Source organism: Mytilus edulis, chromosome 5 (genome assembly GCF_963676685.1).
Source record: "Mytilus edulis chromosome 5, xbMytEdul2.2, whole genome shotgun sequence".
NCBI lineage: Eukaryota > Metazoa > Mollusca > Bivalvia > Mytilida > Mytilidae > Mytilus > Mytilus edulis.
In genome coordinates, this window is record NC_092348.1 from 11,671,476 (window position 1) to 11,688,972 (window position 17,497).

General features: G+C 32.7%; 3 protein-coding genes across 5 annotated transcripts in view; 2 read left to right on the forward strand and 1 right to left on the reverse strand.

The window, feature by feature from the left end:
• Positions 1-17,497, forward strand: part of LOC139522956 (riboflavin transporter 2-like) — a 76,829-nt gene that overhangs the window by 11,056 nt on the left and 48,276 nt on the right. Inside the window, exons 1-3 of one of the 3 annotated variants that reach the window (XR_011664534.1) lie at positions 9,924-10,017; positions 11,155-12,425; positions 13,865-14,202. Coding sequence is in view for 1 of the 3 variants with exons in the window: in XM_071316635.1 (XP_071172736.1) it covers positions 11,172-12,425; positions 13,865-14,065 (1,455 nt within the window). In the remaining 2 variants the exon portion in view is untranslated. Of the gene's footprint in view, positions 1-9,923; positions 10,018-11,154; positions 12,426-13,864; positions 16,778-17,497 lie in introns of those variants that run through there. The other 2 variants (XR_011664533.1, XM_071316635.1) reach the window with 2 other exon arrangements.
• LOC139524921 (uncharacterized) lies at positions 1,084-5,053 on the reverse strand. Its single transcript, XM_071320094.1, has 5 exons — positions 4,910-5,053; positions 4,414-4,609; positions 3,357-3,523; positions 1,683-1,787; positions 1,084-1,441 (listed from the first exon to the last, which is right to left on the reverse strand). The coding sequence occupies exons 1-5, from the start codon at positions 5,051-5,053 to the stop codon at positions 1,115-1,117; spliced, it is 939 nt and encodes a 312-aa protein (XP_071176195.1). The 3' UTR covers positions 1,084-1,114.
• On the forward strand, positions 7,079-8,596 carry LOC139524922 (52 kDa repressor of the inhibitor of the protein kinase-like). The gene has a single exon (XM_071320095.1). The coding sequence runs from the start codon at positions 7,079-7,081 to the stop codon at positions 8,594-8,596; it is 1,518 nt and encodes a 505-aa protein (XP_071176196.1).

The following is a 17,497-nucleotide window of genomic DNA, read 5'->3' on the forward strand; positions in this document are numbered from 1 at the left end:
TAAGATAACAATACGAATACTAAAAATTTGGACTAAGGCGTATAGGTACAGTTTTCAATTTGTTAGCGGGCATGACGCAAAACAACGAATCAAAGATTTGAACTTTATTGGACAATGCTGTTGATTAAAAAATTGATTAAAAAATACTTAATTCCAGGACCTGAATATTACCAATAATTGAAAAGTTCCAGGTCAACGGGTTCAAACAGAAAGATTTGAAAGCAGAGAAAACTGTGTATCTTATAATCGGCACGACTTTATCAGATGACAATACCAATACTAAAATAAGGCATACGCATAGTTACATGTATATACTTTAATTCAGTCACGGACCCGCGATATCACGGGTGTGTTCTAGTATATATAAACACTGATAAAGGAAAGATTACATACTACTGTAAAAGATCCACTGTTACATATATATGTAAGACTCAGATCGACGTCCGGTCTCTAATCGACGTCCGTTCCTCAAATCGACGTCCAAACCTGACGTCACATTCTCAAATCGACGTCCAATATTTTAATCCTCAAATCGACGTCCAAATCTGACGTCACATTCTCTAATCGACGTGCAATATTTTGATCCTCTAATCGACGTCCAAATATTGCTAAAAAACAACGACCTACATTTATTGTGGTCTTCTGTATTCAATGTCATTTTCAATATGGCTTTTAATAATGAAGCGGATTTAAATCAATAACATTACCGTATGGTTTTTATCATTGTTGATGGCCGTATGGTTGCCTTTATTTCAACTCTGGTGGATGTTTGTCTTAGTAAAAATCATACCACATCTTTTTGTTTTAAATGAATATAATTTAATTCCGAAAAATGTATCAAAACCTAATTAGATAGCTGGTAATAAAAAAAAACATATTTTTTTAAATATATTTTATTTGGCACTGAGAATTTGTTTAACAATTGTAAGGTCTAAGCTGGTATCTGTTGAGTTCAAATTTGTATTTTGTATTGTCATCTTCTATTACAAACAATTTTCCTCTTGACTATGAATATAATTTAATTCCGAAAAATGTATCAAAACCTAATTAGATAGCTGGTAATAAAAAAAAACATATTTTTTTAAATATATTTTATTTGGCACTGAGAATTTGTTTAACAATTGTAAGGTCTAAGCTGGTATCTGTTGAGTTCAAATTTGTATTTTGTATTGTCATCTTCTATTACAAACAATTTTCCTCTTGACATATTATTGATGATACTTATACATTTTCCTTTTCTCCAGTAACCACTAACAAATACGGCTGTTCCCTTGTTCATGGCGGGATTGGTCCTAAACTGTAAAACTTCTCCCACTGCAGGTGTAAATACATTTTCGGAGTCTCCACCAAATAACTCTAAGGGATATAATTCTAGCTGTTTTTCCTTCAAATATTCCATTAGTCCCTCGTTAACAAATTGATTTTGTGAAGTACATGGATTCTAAAAAATAGATTATAAGTCTAAAAGTACATTTGAAATTAAGATTTTATATAGCAATTGATTAGATTGACCGAAAAGTATAACTTGTAAATATTAAAAAAAAATTGCACTTTTACGATCAATATGTCGTCAATTAAGATAATATTATCAGTTAGATTTTATAGTTTATCTTTTTAAGTGATAAGCTTAAGTTTAACACTGAAATAATGTAACAAATCATCAATTGTCATCAAAATCTTACGTAATTTGGGTTAGTTTCATTTGTAAGATCTGTACCAAACTGGCGCTCGTATAAAGCTCTGTAATAGTGGCTGGCACTGGCCAATGGATCGCAATCAACAGCTTCCTAAAAATAGAAAAAAATGTATAGTTTCAGGTTTTTTTTCCATAAATACGAATATTGTTTAAAACATTTCAGACGTTTATAAATTTGTTGAATCTTATTTAAATATAATATTCATTTCTATTTTCACATAAAGTATATATACATGAGATGTTATTATACTTTATTGAGACAGTCACCCATCAACATTAAAAAATTTGAAAAGCATGTTTAATTGGTATAAGTTAAAACGATTCTTTTCGTGTAGTACTGATTTCGGCGTTTTACGTTTCCGCAAATTGGCATTACTTTTCCGGAAAAAAAAAGATGACGTTTCCGGAAAAAATAGATTACGTTTCCGCATCTTACTTTTCCGGAAAAAAAGTAACTATAATTCCGCAAAAAATAATTATTAATTGTCCGCAAATAATTAAGGAATACCTGTTGATCGAAAGCAAAGCCATAATAAAAAAAAATCAGTATTTATTAAGTTAAAGGTCATCAAAACATGCTAGCAAAAATCATCATTAAAATGGATGAAAACATATGTTCAAAAGTTAGCACTAATCCGATATAACTTGATATGAATTCATAAGTCAGTTCTTGCAGATATATTTGTAGCCCACACGTCGTACAAAGTCCACAGTAGTACATTCTCCGTTTAAAAGTTTTATATTTTGTTCAAGAAGGAAGTTCATCTTCTCCTTTTTATACTTCCGAACGGGTGCTTTTACAGTTAGAGTTCTCATCTTTATGTAAGATGTTGTTTGCAGTTTCAATAACACATCGACACAGACAACAGGGGTGGATCTAGCCATTTTAAAAAGGGGGGGTCCCAACCCAGGACAAAAAGGGGGGTTCCAACTATAGGTTCCCCCTTCAAATGCATTGATCGGCCAAAAAAAGGGGGGTTCCAACCCCCTCCCCCTGGATCCGCCAATGGACAAAAAAGAAAAGACTCGGCACCATTCATTGTTCTCTTTTGGTCGGGGTCAGGACGTGATGCCCAAATGGTTGGTGGAAATCTCGAATTGCTATCTATATAAAACTCCAATATATAATCGGCAAACTTTATGCATTTATTGTCAGATGGAGAATCGGCTATCAATTCAACAAAGCATGCTTTAATCATGTCAGTTGGTAAGTAAGCCAAACCAAAGAAATGTGTTAGCCATTTACCAAAATCCAGAGTCAACTAGTTATATCTAATATATTGAAGATATAAGATCAGAACCTTTTCTTTATTAAGAAAATAAAATAAAATATTTATCTAAGATCATCTAATATAATTATATTCACATATTTATAATTTACCAGGTAATTTTCCGGAAAAGTAATAAATACAAATTGCGGAAACGTATACTTTAAATTTGCGGAAACGTAGTATTGGGACTTTGGAAAATTAGCGGAAATGCAATACGCCCACTGATTTGTTATAATTAAATTAAATTTTTATTGTTTATGAACTTTAAAAAATATATGTAATCCTCTTACAAACTTTTCAAATAAAACATTTTATTATGTCAATTTATTTGTTTTGCAATTTAGCGTTTACTTTCACAAGTTTTCAACAGTAAATTTATACACACGTACATCATCACAAATTCTTTCATCAGGATTTTCTTCTACAGGATTTGACTGTTTTGATATCTCTGCTTCCTTATTGACATTTTCAGTGATGTTATTGTTATTCGTAGAATTAATTTGTCCTCTACTTGTTTCTTCTTCATTCGTGTCCATTTCAAGTATATCCATAGCTTCTGGGTTAAAAAATATATTTATATATTATTCTTTATTATTTAAAGTTTAGAACCGTCCCTCTTGGTTTTATGCAATTTATTTATTTTTGAAATTATTCCAGTTAACATTGTTTGAACAAATATTTAACCTTTTATTGTATTAAACACCTCTCCCTTAAAAATATTCAACAAAAAATAGTTTAACTTTTAGCAGCAACTGTGCAGTTCGAGTACACCGAAATAAAGAAAGATCCCTAAATATGTAAATGCATAATACTTTAAAGAGTTTAAAAAAAAACAAAAAAAAAAAAACATTTATAATACTACTACAGCTACAATAAGGTACGTCAAAATGGTATGCATATCCGTATGATATAATTGTACTAGCCTGGTGTCCAATTAGAATATCAAGTATGCTACATACATACAAATTTAGCAGTGTATATAGACATCAGACCGTACGTAGTCCAACGGAAACCAGCTTCACAAGGATAACTTTAATTTTAGTTAGTAAGCGACAAAGTATTAACGTTTGTCGTAGACTACTATAATATTATAGTGTATATCTATTGTTGGTTTTTTAACGTCCAGTGGCAAATATTTAGTAGATTCTAGAATGATATATAGTCGTCTTAGCATATTTTTAATGACGATTTTGGATACTTTTAGCACGCTAGTGTAGAATTTTACCAGAAATATCAAATACATGTATACATGCATCTTTACAGCATGTATATATATAACTAGATGATGAACTGTGTGGTTTTTTGTTGTTATTAACTTGGACTCGAAAATCCAAAAGCTATTTACCAAAAAATGAATTATTTTACGTGCAAAAGTTAACACTGAAAATCGCCTTTTTTGGTAAAAAAATATACTTTAATAAAAAAAACAATGTACTAAATTTATACCTTCAAATGAAATATTTTCTTCACTAGGATAAACCCCGTCATTTGTGTGCTCACTAATGAAACCATCACCGACCTCGGGCTGATAGGTCTCTGCAGATTCTTCTGTACCATGAAGTTCTAAATCTTTATCCTCTACATCCAAATGTGCTGTGGTCAAAAATAGTCTCTCCTCTTGGGTGAGGATTGTGAATGGAATCTACAAATATTTTAAAGTGTAAAACTATTAAAAATCAGCTAATTGCATGAGATGCAGTAATATCTAAAGTACATACGCGCGTTATTCAGTGTGTACCAAATTTTTTATGTTATTTCTTCATAGACAGAAAAAGTATTACAGTTATTCCTTAAATAAATTAAATTGAACATTTACAAATATTTTGCAAATACGGAATTCAAGGTTCCCTTTGTTTTTAATAAAATAGCGTTACATCATAAATTTAGCATATTCATATATATTTTTAATCAATTAAATAATAATGTTTTCAACGAAACTTACCTGTTCATCTACTGGGGGAGCGAAGTTTGGTCGCTGGAAAAATAACTGATCAGGCGTTGCTGGCTTTGTGGCTTTGTGGACTCTGTTATTGTAGTTATAGTAAAACTCTTGAAGTTCAGAAGGCCAGTCTTTGTGTACAGACATCTGGATTCTAAAATACTCTGTTAACGTTCTGTTAAACCTTTCTACCCGGCCCTGGCTTTGGGGATGATAAGGACGCCCATGAATTTGTCGTGTTTTAAAAACATCAATAACATCTGCTAGGTTGGAGTTTGAAAATTCTTTTCCATTATCAGACTGTAAAATTCTTGGTGATCCTAACAGGTAAAGATACTTTAGAATTAAATCTGGCAGGGCCGTAGCGTAATGGAGGCAAATGAGGCAAATGCCTCACTTTTGAAACGACGACCAAACTTTAAAAGTGTCATTTTTTTCAATTATGTATTTTACATTATCATACTAATATCATTATGCGAGTTTCGAGTTTCAAATTATCTACCGGCACACTACATACAGTGTGTCCACTATGTTGCAGCGTGCAGCTTTTACCATAGCGCTGACGGTAAAACAATAAGTGTTCCGAATACAAATCAAAATAGAAAATTGAAACAAACTCGTGATGTCTTTACAAAACTGGTTGAAGACGGGTTCTTTAAAGAGAAAAAAAGATGAGAAAGGTAACTCATGAGTATAAACACCCCCTATAAGTATGCAGGCTTTCTGCTTGTTTTATTTTTTGGATGGATAATGTTATAGTTACCAATGTATACACTATCAATTCACTGAACAACAAATGCTAATCGATAAAATAATTCATTGACCAAAAATATAATAATTATTTATAATTAGTTTTAAACAAAATCATGGAGCGCCTTTTTATGGGAGACTCAAATCTTTAATGTATTAATTTAAGGCAATTCATTATATTTATTTATCAGTAATAAAAGTGTGAAATATATTTTTAGTATTGTTTGAAAATATTTTTTTCGTGTTTCTTTTTCTGATTATGATCAGCATTGTCTGGTTGTATGCTAATGTGTTCCATTGCTTCTTGAGCGGTAAGGTCGTGGGTTCGAATCCAGGTTGTTCATAGTTAAAACCAATGACTTGAAAGTTGGTAGAATAAATGTGTCCAGTTAGGTTGACATGTCTTCCAGCGGATTATGATTATATATTAAAAATAGATATATCCTAATTGATGCTTATAATATGTTCTCGTCTTTTATAAGCTTATAACTTGCTGCTGGACAGGAGATGAAAAAGGCATTCATCATCATTATCATCATGCTAGCATCAGGTTTATTTGTTCAATTTCTTTGTAGATGACCATTCTGATACAGAAAAATTAACTCCAGATATATCCTCTCCCATTCAAAATGAACCAGATCCAGAAATAAGGGAAACACCAGAGCCGAGTACTAGTAAAAAGTCCACTCTAATGTCAGTTAGTAGTCAAAAGGGGCTTGATCCAGCTATATTTCTTATTGAAAACCAACATAGTACAGATGAACAGAAATTGGCGATGCTAAAAGATGCTGACGAAATATCTAATGTTTATCCTAAAAAAGGGGGGAGACGATATTTGCCATCTTGGGAATCCCAGTTTCCATGGTTAAGATATTCCTGTACGGAAGATGCTGCATATTGCAAGTATTGTGTTGTTTTTCGGGATGAAGGTGGACTTTTTAGCAGTAAAGGTTTCACGGACTGGAAAAATGCAGTGGGTAATAAAAGATCAACTTTAAAATCACATGACGACTCCGTTGACCATAGAAATGCAGTTGAGAAGGCTGAAAATTTTATCTCTGTATGCGAAGGCAAGAAACCTAGTATATGTTCATCATTAAGCAAAGCATATGAAGACAAGGTCAAGAAAAATCATGATATACTTCTTTCCATAATTGATTTGATAATCGTGTTAGGGCAGAGGAACATTGCATTAAGGGGAAATTGGGATAAAATATCTCACCAGGAAGACGGAAACTTTCAATTTTTCATCAATTGGAAATCTAACTTTGATACGGTATTAAAAGATCATCTCGAAACAGCACACAAATCTATGACATACCTATCACCACAGATTCAGAACGAATTGATACAATGCTGTGAACTTGAAATAAGAGAACGAATTGTGCAAAAATGTAAAGCATCTGGCTTTTATTCCATATAATGGCCGATGAAACTACGGATGTTTCCGTGACAGAGCAACTATCGCTGTGTATCAGATATGTTGATAATGACACGTATGAGGTTAGAGAGGATTTTTTAGGATTTGTTGAACCTAAGGAAGTTGACGCTGAACATATTGCTAATGCAATTGTTAGTAACCTAGACAAATGGGGACTACCATTGCAGAAACTGCGTGGACAAGGGTACGATGGAGCCTCTGTCATGAGTGGACATGTATCAGGTGTACAACAGCGCATACGTGAACAATGTCCAGATGCACCCTTCGTGCACTGCAAGTCGCACAACCTTAACCTTGTGGTGACGCAGAGTTGCAAGGATGTGCGCCAGATACGAAATTTGATGTCATCAGTCGGCCAAATGACATGGTTCTTGTGTGCATCGCACAAGCGTAAAACCATCCTAAACTCATTTACAGGTAATACAAAATTAGTAGATGATATGCTTGAAGGTTTACAAAATGAAGAAGAAGATGTCGACATAAAACTTTTGAAAAAGGGAACAGATGTTTCGGTGAAGCGTTTATGCGAAACAAGGTGGACAGCAAGAGTAGACACGGTTTCGTCACTTCTTGCAAACTACAAATCTGTTCATGCTGCTCTGACTAAAATTGAAAATGTAAGCACAAGTGATGCTAGGACAAATGCAAGTGGTTATCGGCGCTACCTGGAAGACCCCGAATGCATTGTTGCCGTGTTAGTTGCCCAATTTGTTTTGAGCATTCTTAAGCCACTAACATTGTTCCTTCAAAAGACTGACTGCAACATGGTGGATGCTTTTGAGGAATCAAAAATTCTTCTGGAATTATTGCAGGAAAAGAGAACAGAGGAAATTTTTTCAGAACTTTTCAGGCGAGGTACTGTCATAGCAGATGCTATTGAAATAGACTTAATGCCACGTAGGCGAGTTGGTCGTCAAGTTCATAGGGAGAACGCAGCAACTGCCTCTACTGCAGAGCAGCATTGGCGAATTAATTTATTTTTCCCATTTTTGGATCACGTTATTAGTGAAATGCAACGCCGGTTTCCTGATGAGGTAAAAAATCAAATGTTAGGATATTACCTTATTCCAAAAAATGTAGGCAAGTTAACACCGGAATTAATTGAACACCTTTTCCAAGCATTTCCGGACGTAACAAACATGGAAGAGTTAACATGTGAACTTGAAAGGTGGGTAAGAAAGACAGTAGGTATGCTAGATGAAGGAAGCCTCACGACAGCAATTAAGCTGGCTAACAAAGACTTGTACCCAAATGTTTTCACAATATTGCAAGTACTTTTAACTATGCCTGTCACATCAGTCTGTTGTGAGAGATCGTTTTCCAGTTTAAGGCGTTTGAAAACATGGGAACGGGCTACAATGGGTGGTGACAGGCTTTGTGGGCTTGCCATGCTCCATGTGCATAGGAATGATGCAGTGGACAAAGAACGTGTATTGAAGCTATTCGATAGCACAGGACATAGGAGAATCGGGAAGTTTTGGTTGACCAACAGAGATTAACTATGATATACAGTGAAACTTGTTTTGTTACTTACTAGGAGCTAGCTATTAAAAAAAACGCATTTCTGTTAATTTGTTTCTTTTGTTTCTTATTATAAATACATTGACTTCTCCCATAGTTATGCTGAAATAAGCTTTTCCCGTTTCAGACACCCGAACCCCCCCCAAAAAAATTTTCGCCTCGCTTCGCTCGGCTCAAAAAATTTTCGCCTCGCTCCGCTCGGCGATTTGCCTCACTTCATTCGGCCTTGCGCTACGGCCTTGTCTGCTATTTCTTTAGCAGTTTGGGTTTTTGTTGGTCCTCCAAAGGCAAATCTTGAATAACAATCAATTATGTTGCATGCATATGTATATCCTCTTACTGATGGCATCTTTTTCAAATCTACTTGCCAGCTACTGTTTGGATACGTAGCTGGAATAGGTCTGCGCGTTGTAGTAGTTTTTAGTAAATCAATAGCACTGGCACATTGCTGACACTTAACTTCTGTTTTGAACAGAATTTTAATGGTTTCTCTGACAACGGGAAATACTGTTGTCCTCAGTGCTTCGTATATTGTGTCTGCTTTTCTGTGGTCCTTTTTATGATTTTCTTTTATCATATTCACCAAATCATTTTTGCTAACACATCTTCTGTGGTGAACATTTAAATCAATAGATTTTCTGAACAAACAATCTGTATTTTGATCATAGAAATATTGACTTAATACCGTTTTTACTACTCTCTCAGATAATCCAAGTTTTAGTTCTGCAATAATTTTTTTCGGACCCCATTTGCTGTTTTGTTCTTTTGCTTTAGCTATTTCCACATAATAAGGCATGTCGGCCCAAAATGTCTCGGCATTCGGATCTTTGCTTATCCCTTTTTTTCTTTTTCTTTCGAAAACATACCCTTCATCCGGTACTGTGTTGGTTTGTTCCATCATTGCTGTCTGAAAGACACTTACTACGTCATCTTATAAAGTTATGACGTCATTGCTGCCAGTTCATTAAACGGACGTCGATTAGAGAAGCTGAAAATTGGACGTCGATTAGAGAAGCCAAAAATTGGACGTCGATTAGAGGGGCATAAAATTGGCCGTCGATTTGGAGTCTTGTTTTATTGTTACGTAAGAATTGGACGTCGATTTGAGGAACGGACGTCGATTATAGACCGGACGTCGATCTGAGTCTTACATATATATTAAAGTTATCCGTTTAAATGGAATGGCGAATATCTAACATTTTTGTTCTGTCAACAATGTTTGAAAATATATGCTACTTTTATTTTTGTACAACCTACATACAATTACAAGTGCCACGTGTTGTTTAATATAGGCTAAAAGCTTACATTAGATATAGTGTAAAATAAAACATTATATATTACACAGTTTATTTGTTTCATGTGATAGCAACCAAGGAATATAAACTGGTGTTAACCTTTTGTAAGTAGTAAACATATTTGATTGAATGTTGATAAAATTTATCGAACATACATATATAAAGATGAAATGATTTGATAGGCATAACGTTTATTGTACATATATATATGTAACTTATATGATATGTTTTTTTAGGCAATAAGTTTTCTGAATTTTAAATTCAGTTTGACTTTTACATGTTTTTAACAATTTGTCATGCATAAATGATCAATCAATACAACATGTGACAGATCATGTACATGTACATTGTACATGTTAGCTTGTAAATAATAATGCATATAACACCTATGGATGTTCTTGCTGTGATGATGACCCTTAGGTGGCCTTCAGCTGTTTTCTGCTCTTTGTTCGGGTTGTTGTCTCTTTGACATCTTCCCCATTTCCATTCTCAATTTTACATGAATATAATAGTTGAAATACATTTTCATGTCCAATATGAAATAAACTGAGATGTGGTATGATTGCCAATGAGACAGCTATCCATGAAAGTTTATAAGAAGTGGTTGTAATCAATTATAGGCAACCAAAAAAAAGCCAACAATATGACCTTCAACAACGAAAAAAACCCCATGCTGTATACATATGGGATACTGATCAATGAAACAATCCAATTGAGAAAACTAATGGCATAATTTATAGCTAAATATTTACAAAAAACGAATATGACAGACATTAACTAAGGACAACCACTGAACTACAGCTGGCTCCTGACTTGGGATAGGCATATTAAGCATGTGGTGGAGTTGAATATGTTTGTGAGTTCTCAACCCTCCTCCTAACCTTGCACATGTTGCACAGTGGTGAAATATACAAAATGTAGTTCAGCATAAGAACTAACTATAAAAATCAACTGAATAAAGCTTAACTTATCAGATTCATAATACAAATAAAAAGAGATCTAACAAAGACACAGAGTGGATGTGGCAGGGTACTTACATATCCCAACGTCAAAAAGTCACTAAGTACAGATCTGAGAGTACTCACAGTTACTGATAGTTAGTTCAAAGCTAATAACAATTTATAATTAATCAGATGTCTAAAATGTAAATATAAATCAGTACACACCCAACATTTTACTCTTTTTTTTGGAAAAAAACTAGGTATAATTGCTTGACTTAATTGAAAATTATTTATTTTCAGGTGAAATTTGATGCAACATGGCAGTGGATATATTTCAGTGCAAAAACATAAATATCCTAGTTTATGTTCTAGTAGCCTTGTTTGGTATTGGATCCTGGGTAGATATAAATGGATTATGGGTAGAACTTCCTGTGATGGTGCCACACCTCCCAGAGGGATGGAAATTACCATCATATTTGTCGGTCATTATACAAATGGCTAACATTGGTCCACTCTTGGTAACGGCAATGTATGTGTTTTGTAAAAGTTACATGAAAGAGAGAGTTGCAGTTTATGCTGTCTTGGGCATCGGAGCAACCTCATGTTTACTTATGTCCTTTTTCTGGAAGGAAACATCATACATCGCTGGAGATTTTCACAGCACAGCATTATTAGTTCTACAGTTTTTCCTAGCTCTTACAGATTGTACAACATCTGTTTTATTTTTACCTTTCATGGCGACATTTAAAGCTGAATACATGACAGGTTATTTCATTGGTGAAGGACTGAGTGGACTTGTTCCAAGTGTTGTAGCTCTTGGTCAAGGAGTTGGTCAACTTACGTGTAAAAATATATCTAGCTTTAATTCCACGACAAATGTGACGAGTTTTAGTATACAGCCTATTTATCATAGCATTCGTTTTAGTGTAGAGGAATTCTTTTATTTTCTATGTGCAATGTTAATCATTTCCATTGTGTCGTTCACCATTCTGAATTACACGTCATACTGTAAGAAGGAGAAAGTCAAACATCAAGATGACTATGAAGAAGTCGAGTCAAGCAATGATAATCAAATGATGAGTAGTTATGAACTGAACCCAGATCAACCTTATAGTATATCAGCTCAAAACTCTGAGAATCATTCAAATGAATTTATAAATCCTTCAGCATTAAGTTCAAGAAATCAGCTGATGAAGAAGAACAAGCAACTAGATATAAATTCAAAATCAGTAGATATAATTCAATTCCGTGAAATATTGTCAACAAAGCTATTTATATATTATTTAGTCTTAACTGCATGGGTAAACTGTCTTTCAAATGGAGCACTGCCATCTCTGCAGACATATTCAACATTGCCTTTTGGGAATGATGCTTATCATTTGTCTGCCACTTTGGCAAACATTGCCAATCCTCTTGCCTGTTTGGTGGCATTCTTTGTTACAGTAAAATCAAGCATTGTGATATCGTTTTTAACATTCCTAGGAACTGCCATAGCTGGGTATATTATATCTACAGCTGTAGAGAGTCCCACTCCAGTCCTGTATAACACTACGACAGGCTCTGTAATAGTGGTAAGTACATAGCTGGGTATATTATATCTACAGCTGTAGAGAGTCCCACTCCAGTCCTGTATAACACAACAGCAGGCTCTGTAATAGTGGTATGTATGTACAATGTATATATAAAAAAGAAGATGTGGTATGATTGCCAATGAGACAACTGTCCACAATGACACAGACATTAACAACTATAGGTCACTGTACAGCCTTCAACAATGAGCAAAGCCCATACCACATAGTCAGCTATAAAAGGCCCCGATATGACAATGTAAAACAATTCAAACGAGAAAACTAATGGCCTTATTTGTATAAAAAAATGAACGAAAAACAAATATGTACATTGTGACACATAAAAAACCGACAACCACTAAATTACAGGCTCCTGACTTAGGACAGGCATATACATAAATAATGTGGCGGGGTTAAACATGTTAGCGGGATCCCAACCCTCCCCTAACCTGGGACAGTGGTATAACAGTACAACATAAGAACGAACTAATATACTTGTAGCTTATTATAGGTGATTGGTGGTATAAATAGACTTCTCTTATATGAATAAAAGGAGATGTTGGGAATACGTTGATGAGACAAGCAACCAAAAGACAACTTCAGGGCAACAGTCTACAACTATAGGCAGAAGTCTAAACAATGTCAAGCTCTAATTCCTGAGCATGCAGAGTCTTACTATGAATGGACAGAAATGAATACAAATGTTGCAACTTATTTAACAAAAATATGATTTCAGTACTGTTTCTGCATGTACAATCATGACAGCTGTGGAACCATTATTTTATTGTTTTTAGGTCTCTATGAGAATGGTTTTTGTAATTTTGTAATACATGAGCAAAGACCTCTTATGTCCATGATATCAATGTTTAGGTCATTCATTTGTTGGTACCCAAGTATTATGGTATTCGACAAAAAGGGTTATTAAGTCCTACATTATGCATGTTATAACTTAAAATTAAAATAGAGGGTTAGTGGAAACACATGTATTATTTATTTGGCCTAAATTCATTTGAAATTCATAAAATTGCAATAAATTATTGAATTTCAGTATGTAATATTTAAAACTTTAAATTTTAGTAAGACCACATCTTAGTCATTTTAATTTTAAGTTATAATGTAGGACAAAAGTTTCCACTTAATAACCCTTTTTGTTGAACACCATAATACTTAGGCACCAACAAATGAGTGACCTAAAAATTGACATAAGATAAATTGAATACATGTATATGTATTACTTTATTTATTTAGATGAGCTTAATTACCAGTATCTCAACATAATAAAAAGTGCAAAAAATTTCAAACCAATCCTCTCAACATCTCAATATTAAAGAATTTGATATTTAACATGGTCATCATTATTTGACAATAACATCGTAAACTCTCAGTCAATATGTTTTTAATTTACTTATTATTTCTTTACCATGTTTATTTTCTATATATAGATTGCTTCCTGGATATTGGTTGTGTTCACATTAACCTTTGTCAAAGTTTCCATCGCTGGCATCTTCAGAGAAGAAGGTAAAAAGGCTCTGTTATGGATTGGTGGCATATCTCAAGTTGGTTCAGCCGTAGGAGCAATAGTGACATTTGTATTGGTTAATGTGTATGAGATGTTTGAAAGTGCTCCTACATGTCAGTCATAATTGTTTTGTAAATACATAGTTTTTTTTATTTTTTGGTGTACTGGGTTATAACTTGGATGTTCTTTTTTTCAACGATCTCATTTTTACAAAAAATAGGAAAATCTTATATAAAAGTTATGAATATGGATTTTTTTTTTGTTATTAGATTATCTATTATCATGATCATCAAAGTTTTGTCAATTCTTTTTCTACAAATGTGTATTAAAATCATACATATATTATTATAACATTTTTTTACCCTAAGAGCATTAGTCTGAAATCATGCGTTTCAAAAAGTTAACAATGTAGGAAACGAAAAAGATGCATTTTTGATGTTGTCTGAAGGTTAGCTTTAATAACAATTATAAAGTCATTTGCTTTGAATTTATCAATATATATTATAAATCATGGCTGGACTAAAGTAACATCTAATACCAGGTTGATGTCATTATACATGTTATATGTGAGGGCCTCAGTGATTATATTTTTTTCTAACTATCTGTGTTCATTTGCTAAAGAATAAATAACTTATAATTATAATATTATATAATACCCACAATATCTTATGGCTATCCAGCTTTTCACAGAATAAGTTGGGCATGATGAGAATTTGGATACTAAGATGTACACAGAATCAGATATATGTATGTTCTTGATATGTGTTCACTACTAGCAGTTCTAGTCCAAATCATATTTATATTAGTTACAATTATTTTTTAAATGTTTAGAAAGTTTAACTGACTTTGGCTATAATTTATTTTATAAAAATGTTTAAATTTGATTTGTACTTTTGCTGCATTATTATAGTCATGATAGTGCAATAACATAAAAAAAATATCTTCTTGATGTTCAAAATCCATAATTTGAAAGTTGCTAGAACTTTGGTAACTAGAGTGTAACATCATACATGTAAAACAAAACTGTCTTCTTTCAAAAATCTGAAAGAGGTCTTGGGTTAACTCTATGTATTTGAGTAAAAGTATTCTTGCAGGGTAAACTCCTTCTGTAAGATACTTTCTAAAGTGTTGTTAACTCTATACATTTGTAGTATGTAAAACTCAATCAGTTCTCCTTTCAAAAAGGCTAACTGTATAAACAAGGAATGTTCAAGTAAAATATACAATGTAACAAGATATTTGTAACTGCATTGTAGTTACATGTATGGTAATTAAGTTCTGTGATTTTTATGCAATATGGGACCATATATATATTTATGTGATTTTGATATTAATTTATTATACTTATTACATATTAATATTATAGATAAACTTTTAAAAAGGGGTTTTGCCCTAATATAAGATGTAGCTGAGGAATTGGTAGAGTTAATAGATTATCAGTTTATCACTATTTTCTGTTTGAGCTTTTGATTTTCCCATTTTATTAGGAGCTCTTCGATTTGAATTTTCCTTGGTATTCAGCATTATTGTGATTTTACATTTTTGCTAGTCATCTTCAGTGATATCTTGCACCATCCTCTCACTCTGTAAAACTGAGAAAACACATTCTCAGTTGAGTACCTTGAGGTGGAAAATTATTAAACAGAAATATCACCCATCATCATGATCATGCCCATAGGACAAAAATTAAGAAATTAGTGATTATTAGATTTAATTATTGAAGATGTATGTATTATACTTTTTTGTGACTTGTATTTAAATGGTGTGTGTCCTAACTGAGTGATATTTATGTCCCTGCAGTAGTGGACAGGGGGGTCAGGTGATCTGAAAATGCATCATTTGATTGAATTCTATAAAAATAATAAATAGGCCAACTAAATGGAATTAACATATTTTTCTTACCATAGTTTAAAGTTTAAACCCATATGATACAGGAACAGGCTTGCTTTCTTCTCCATCACATCACACAGTTTGTCTCTTATACCATGATGAGGTTGTGTTCAAGCCAAACTATGGGCATTTTGATTAACCACATTTTGTCAAAAAGTCAGTATAATAATACAATTAGATTATTGTTTAAAAGATGACAGTTAAGGTTAATGAATTTGTAACATTTTTGACCTCTTTAGTCTAAAATTAAATAATATCTGTATATATCTGACTGGGTACTTATATGCATAGATGTAGACATGTGATTAAAATTACACAATTCCAAGGGAATGCAACCAGCCATATTTGATAAATTTGTGTGCTCGGTCTATACTTCCCATATAGGGTTAAAGTTTGGTTTGTGGTACTACATTAACATGAGGATTAGAACATGTGTTCATCAAATGTTCTAAAATTGATGAACTAATAAATATGCATAAACAGTGTTTAAACACATATTGCAGGTTTACTGAACATGGAAATGTGATACGAGTAGTGCTAGTAGATGAGCAGTACTAAGGATGCATATTCTTAATTTTTGTGAATGAAAAAAAGATAAACAGTTTGATTTTCGTTGAAATTGGTGGAGTTGTAATGGTGCTATTTTCACCAAATTTACTTAAGAGATATCGAATGACTGGTGTAAAACTTTTTTTAATACAGAACAATGGTAATGGTGTATGTAAAGGTTAACAAGCATTGAGTTAAAAAATATGTTTTGGGGTAAACTTTTGTAATTGTTTAATGAATTTATAATTATTTTGTGTAAACCCCTAGTAAAATATTTTCATGTTTATGTTTATATAGCAAAATTTTATAAACATAGGTTGCTGTCTCATTGATGTTATTTAAACAGCTTCATATATTTCTATATATTTATTGAATTGAATAAAAGTTTGTTTTTCAATATGAGATTGTTGTTTTTTACTATTGATGTACTAATAAATATTTTTTTCAGAAAAAAATAATAACTGTATTAAAGTTTAAAAAAAAAATGTGTATAGTCTCTTTATTATTTACTTTTTAAAGAATCTGTTGCTATAGGATTTATTTTATATAGTCTTCATCAGTTCTCTCATTTTGATTAAAATATTCATGATCTAAAAGTCTTGAAAACTTAAGAAGACAATCTTTCTACACATAGGGCAATTTAGTTCTTACAATTTTGTATTTACCTCTGTAGTTTGGTAGATACTTTTTACCTCAATGCAAGATGTTATTTTTATTTTATGTCATTGGGTAACTACCTCATCAATATTTACCTCGTGGGTTTTTTATTTTATGTCATTGGGTAACTACCTGAGCAATATTTACCTCGTGTGTTTTTGTATTAATAAAGATAATCACAAAGAAAAAAAATGTTATAAAAAAATTCAAGTCAACTTTCTCATCAGTGATCACAAATTTTTTTGAAGGCCACCAATGAGTCATCAATACAACGAGAAAATATCATCCGGCTTTTCAATAATAATGTGTACTGATTCAGCGAAAATGGACGTTACAATAACCTACAAATGAGCAAAAATAAAAAAAACAACAATAAAAAAAAACCCATAAAAACAAGACTAACAAAAGGCCAGAGGTTCCTGACTTGAGACAGACATTCAGCAGGTTTAACATGTTTTGT

Excerpts from the sequence above, each read along its gene's own strand:
- LOC139524921 (XM_071320094.1), bottom strand. The coding sequence starts at position 5,053 with ATGTCTGTACACAAAGACTGGCCTTCTGAACTTCAAGAGTTTTACTAT. Across the intron at positions 3,524-4,413 it reads AGAAAATATTTCATTTGAAG|AAGCTATGGATATACTTGAA; the intron begins GTATAAATTTAG and ends TTTTTAACCCAG. Across the intron at positions 1,788-3,356 it reads ATGAAAGAATTTGTGATGAT|GAAGCTGTTGATTGCGATCC; the intron begins GTACGTGTGTAT and ends TTCTATTTTTAG.
- LOC139524922 (XM_071320095.1), top strand. The coding sequence starts at position 7,079 with ATGGCCGATGAAACTACGGATGTTTCCGTGACAGAGCAACTATCGCTG.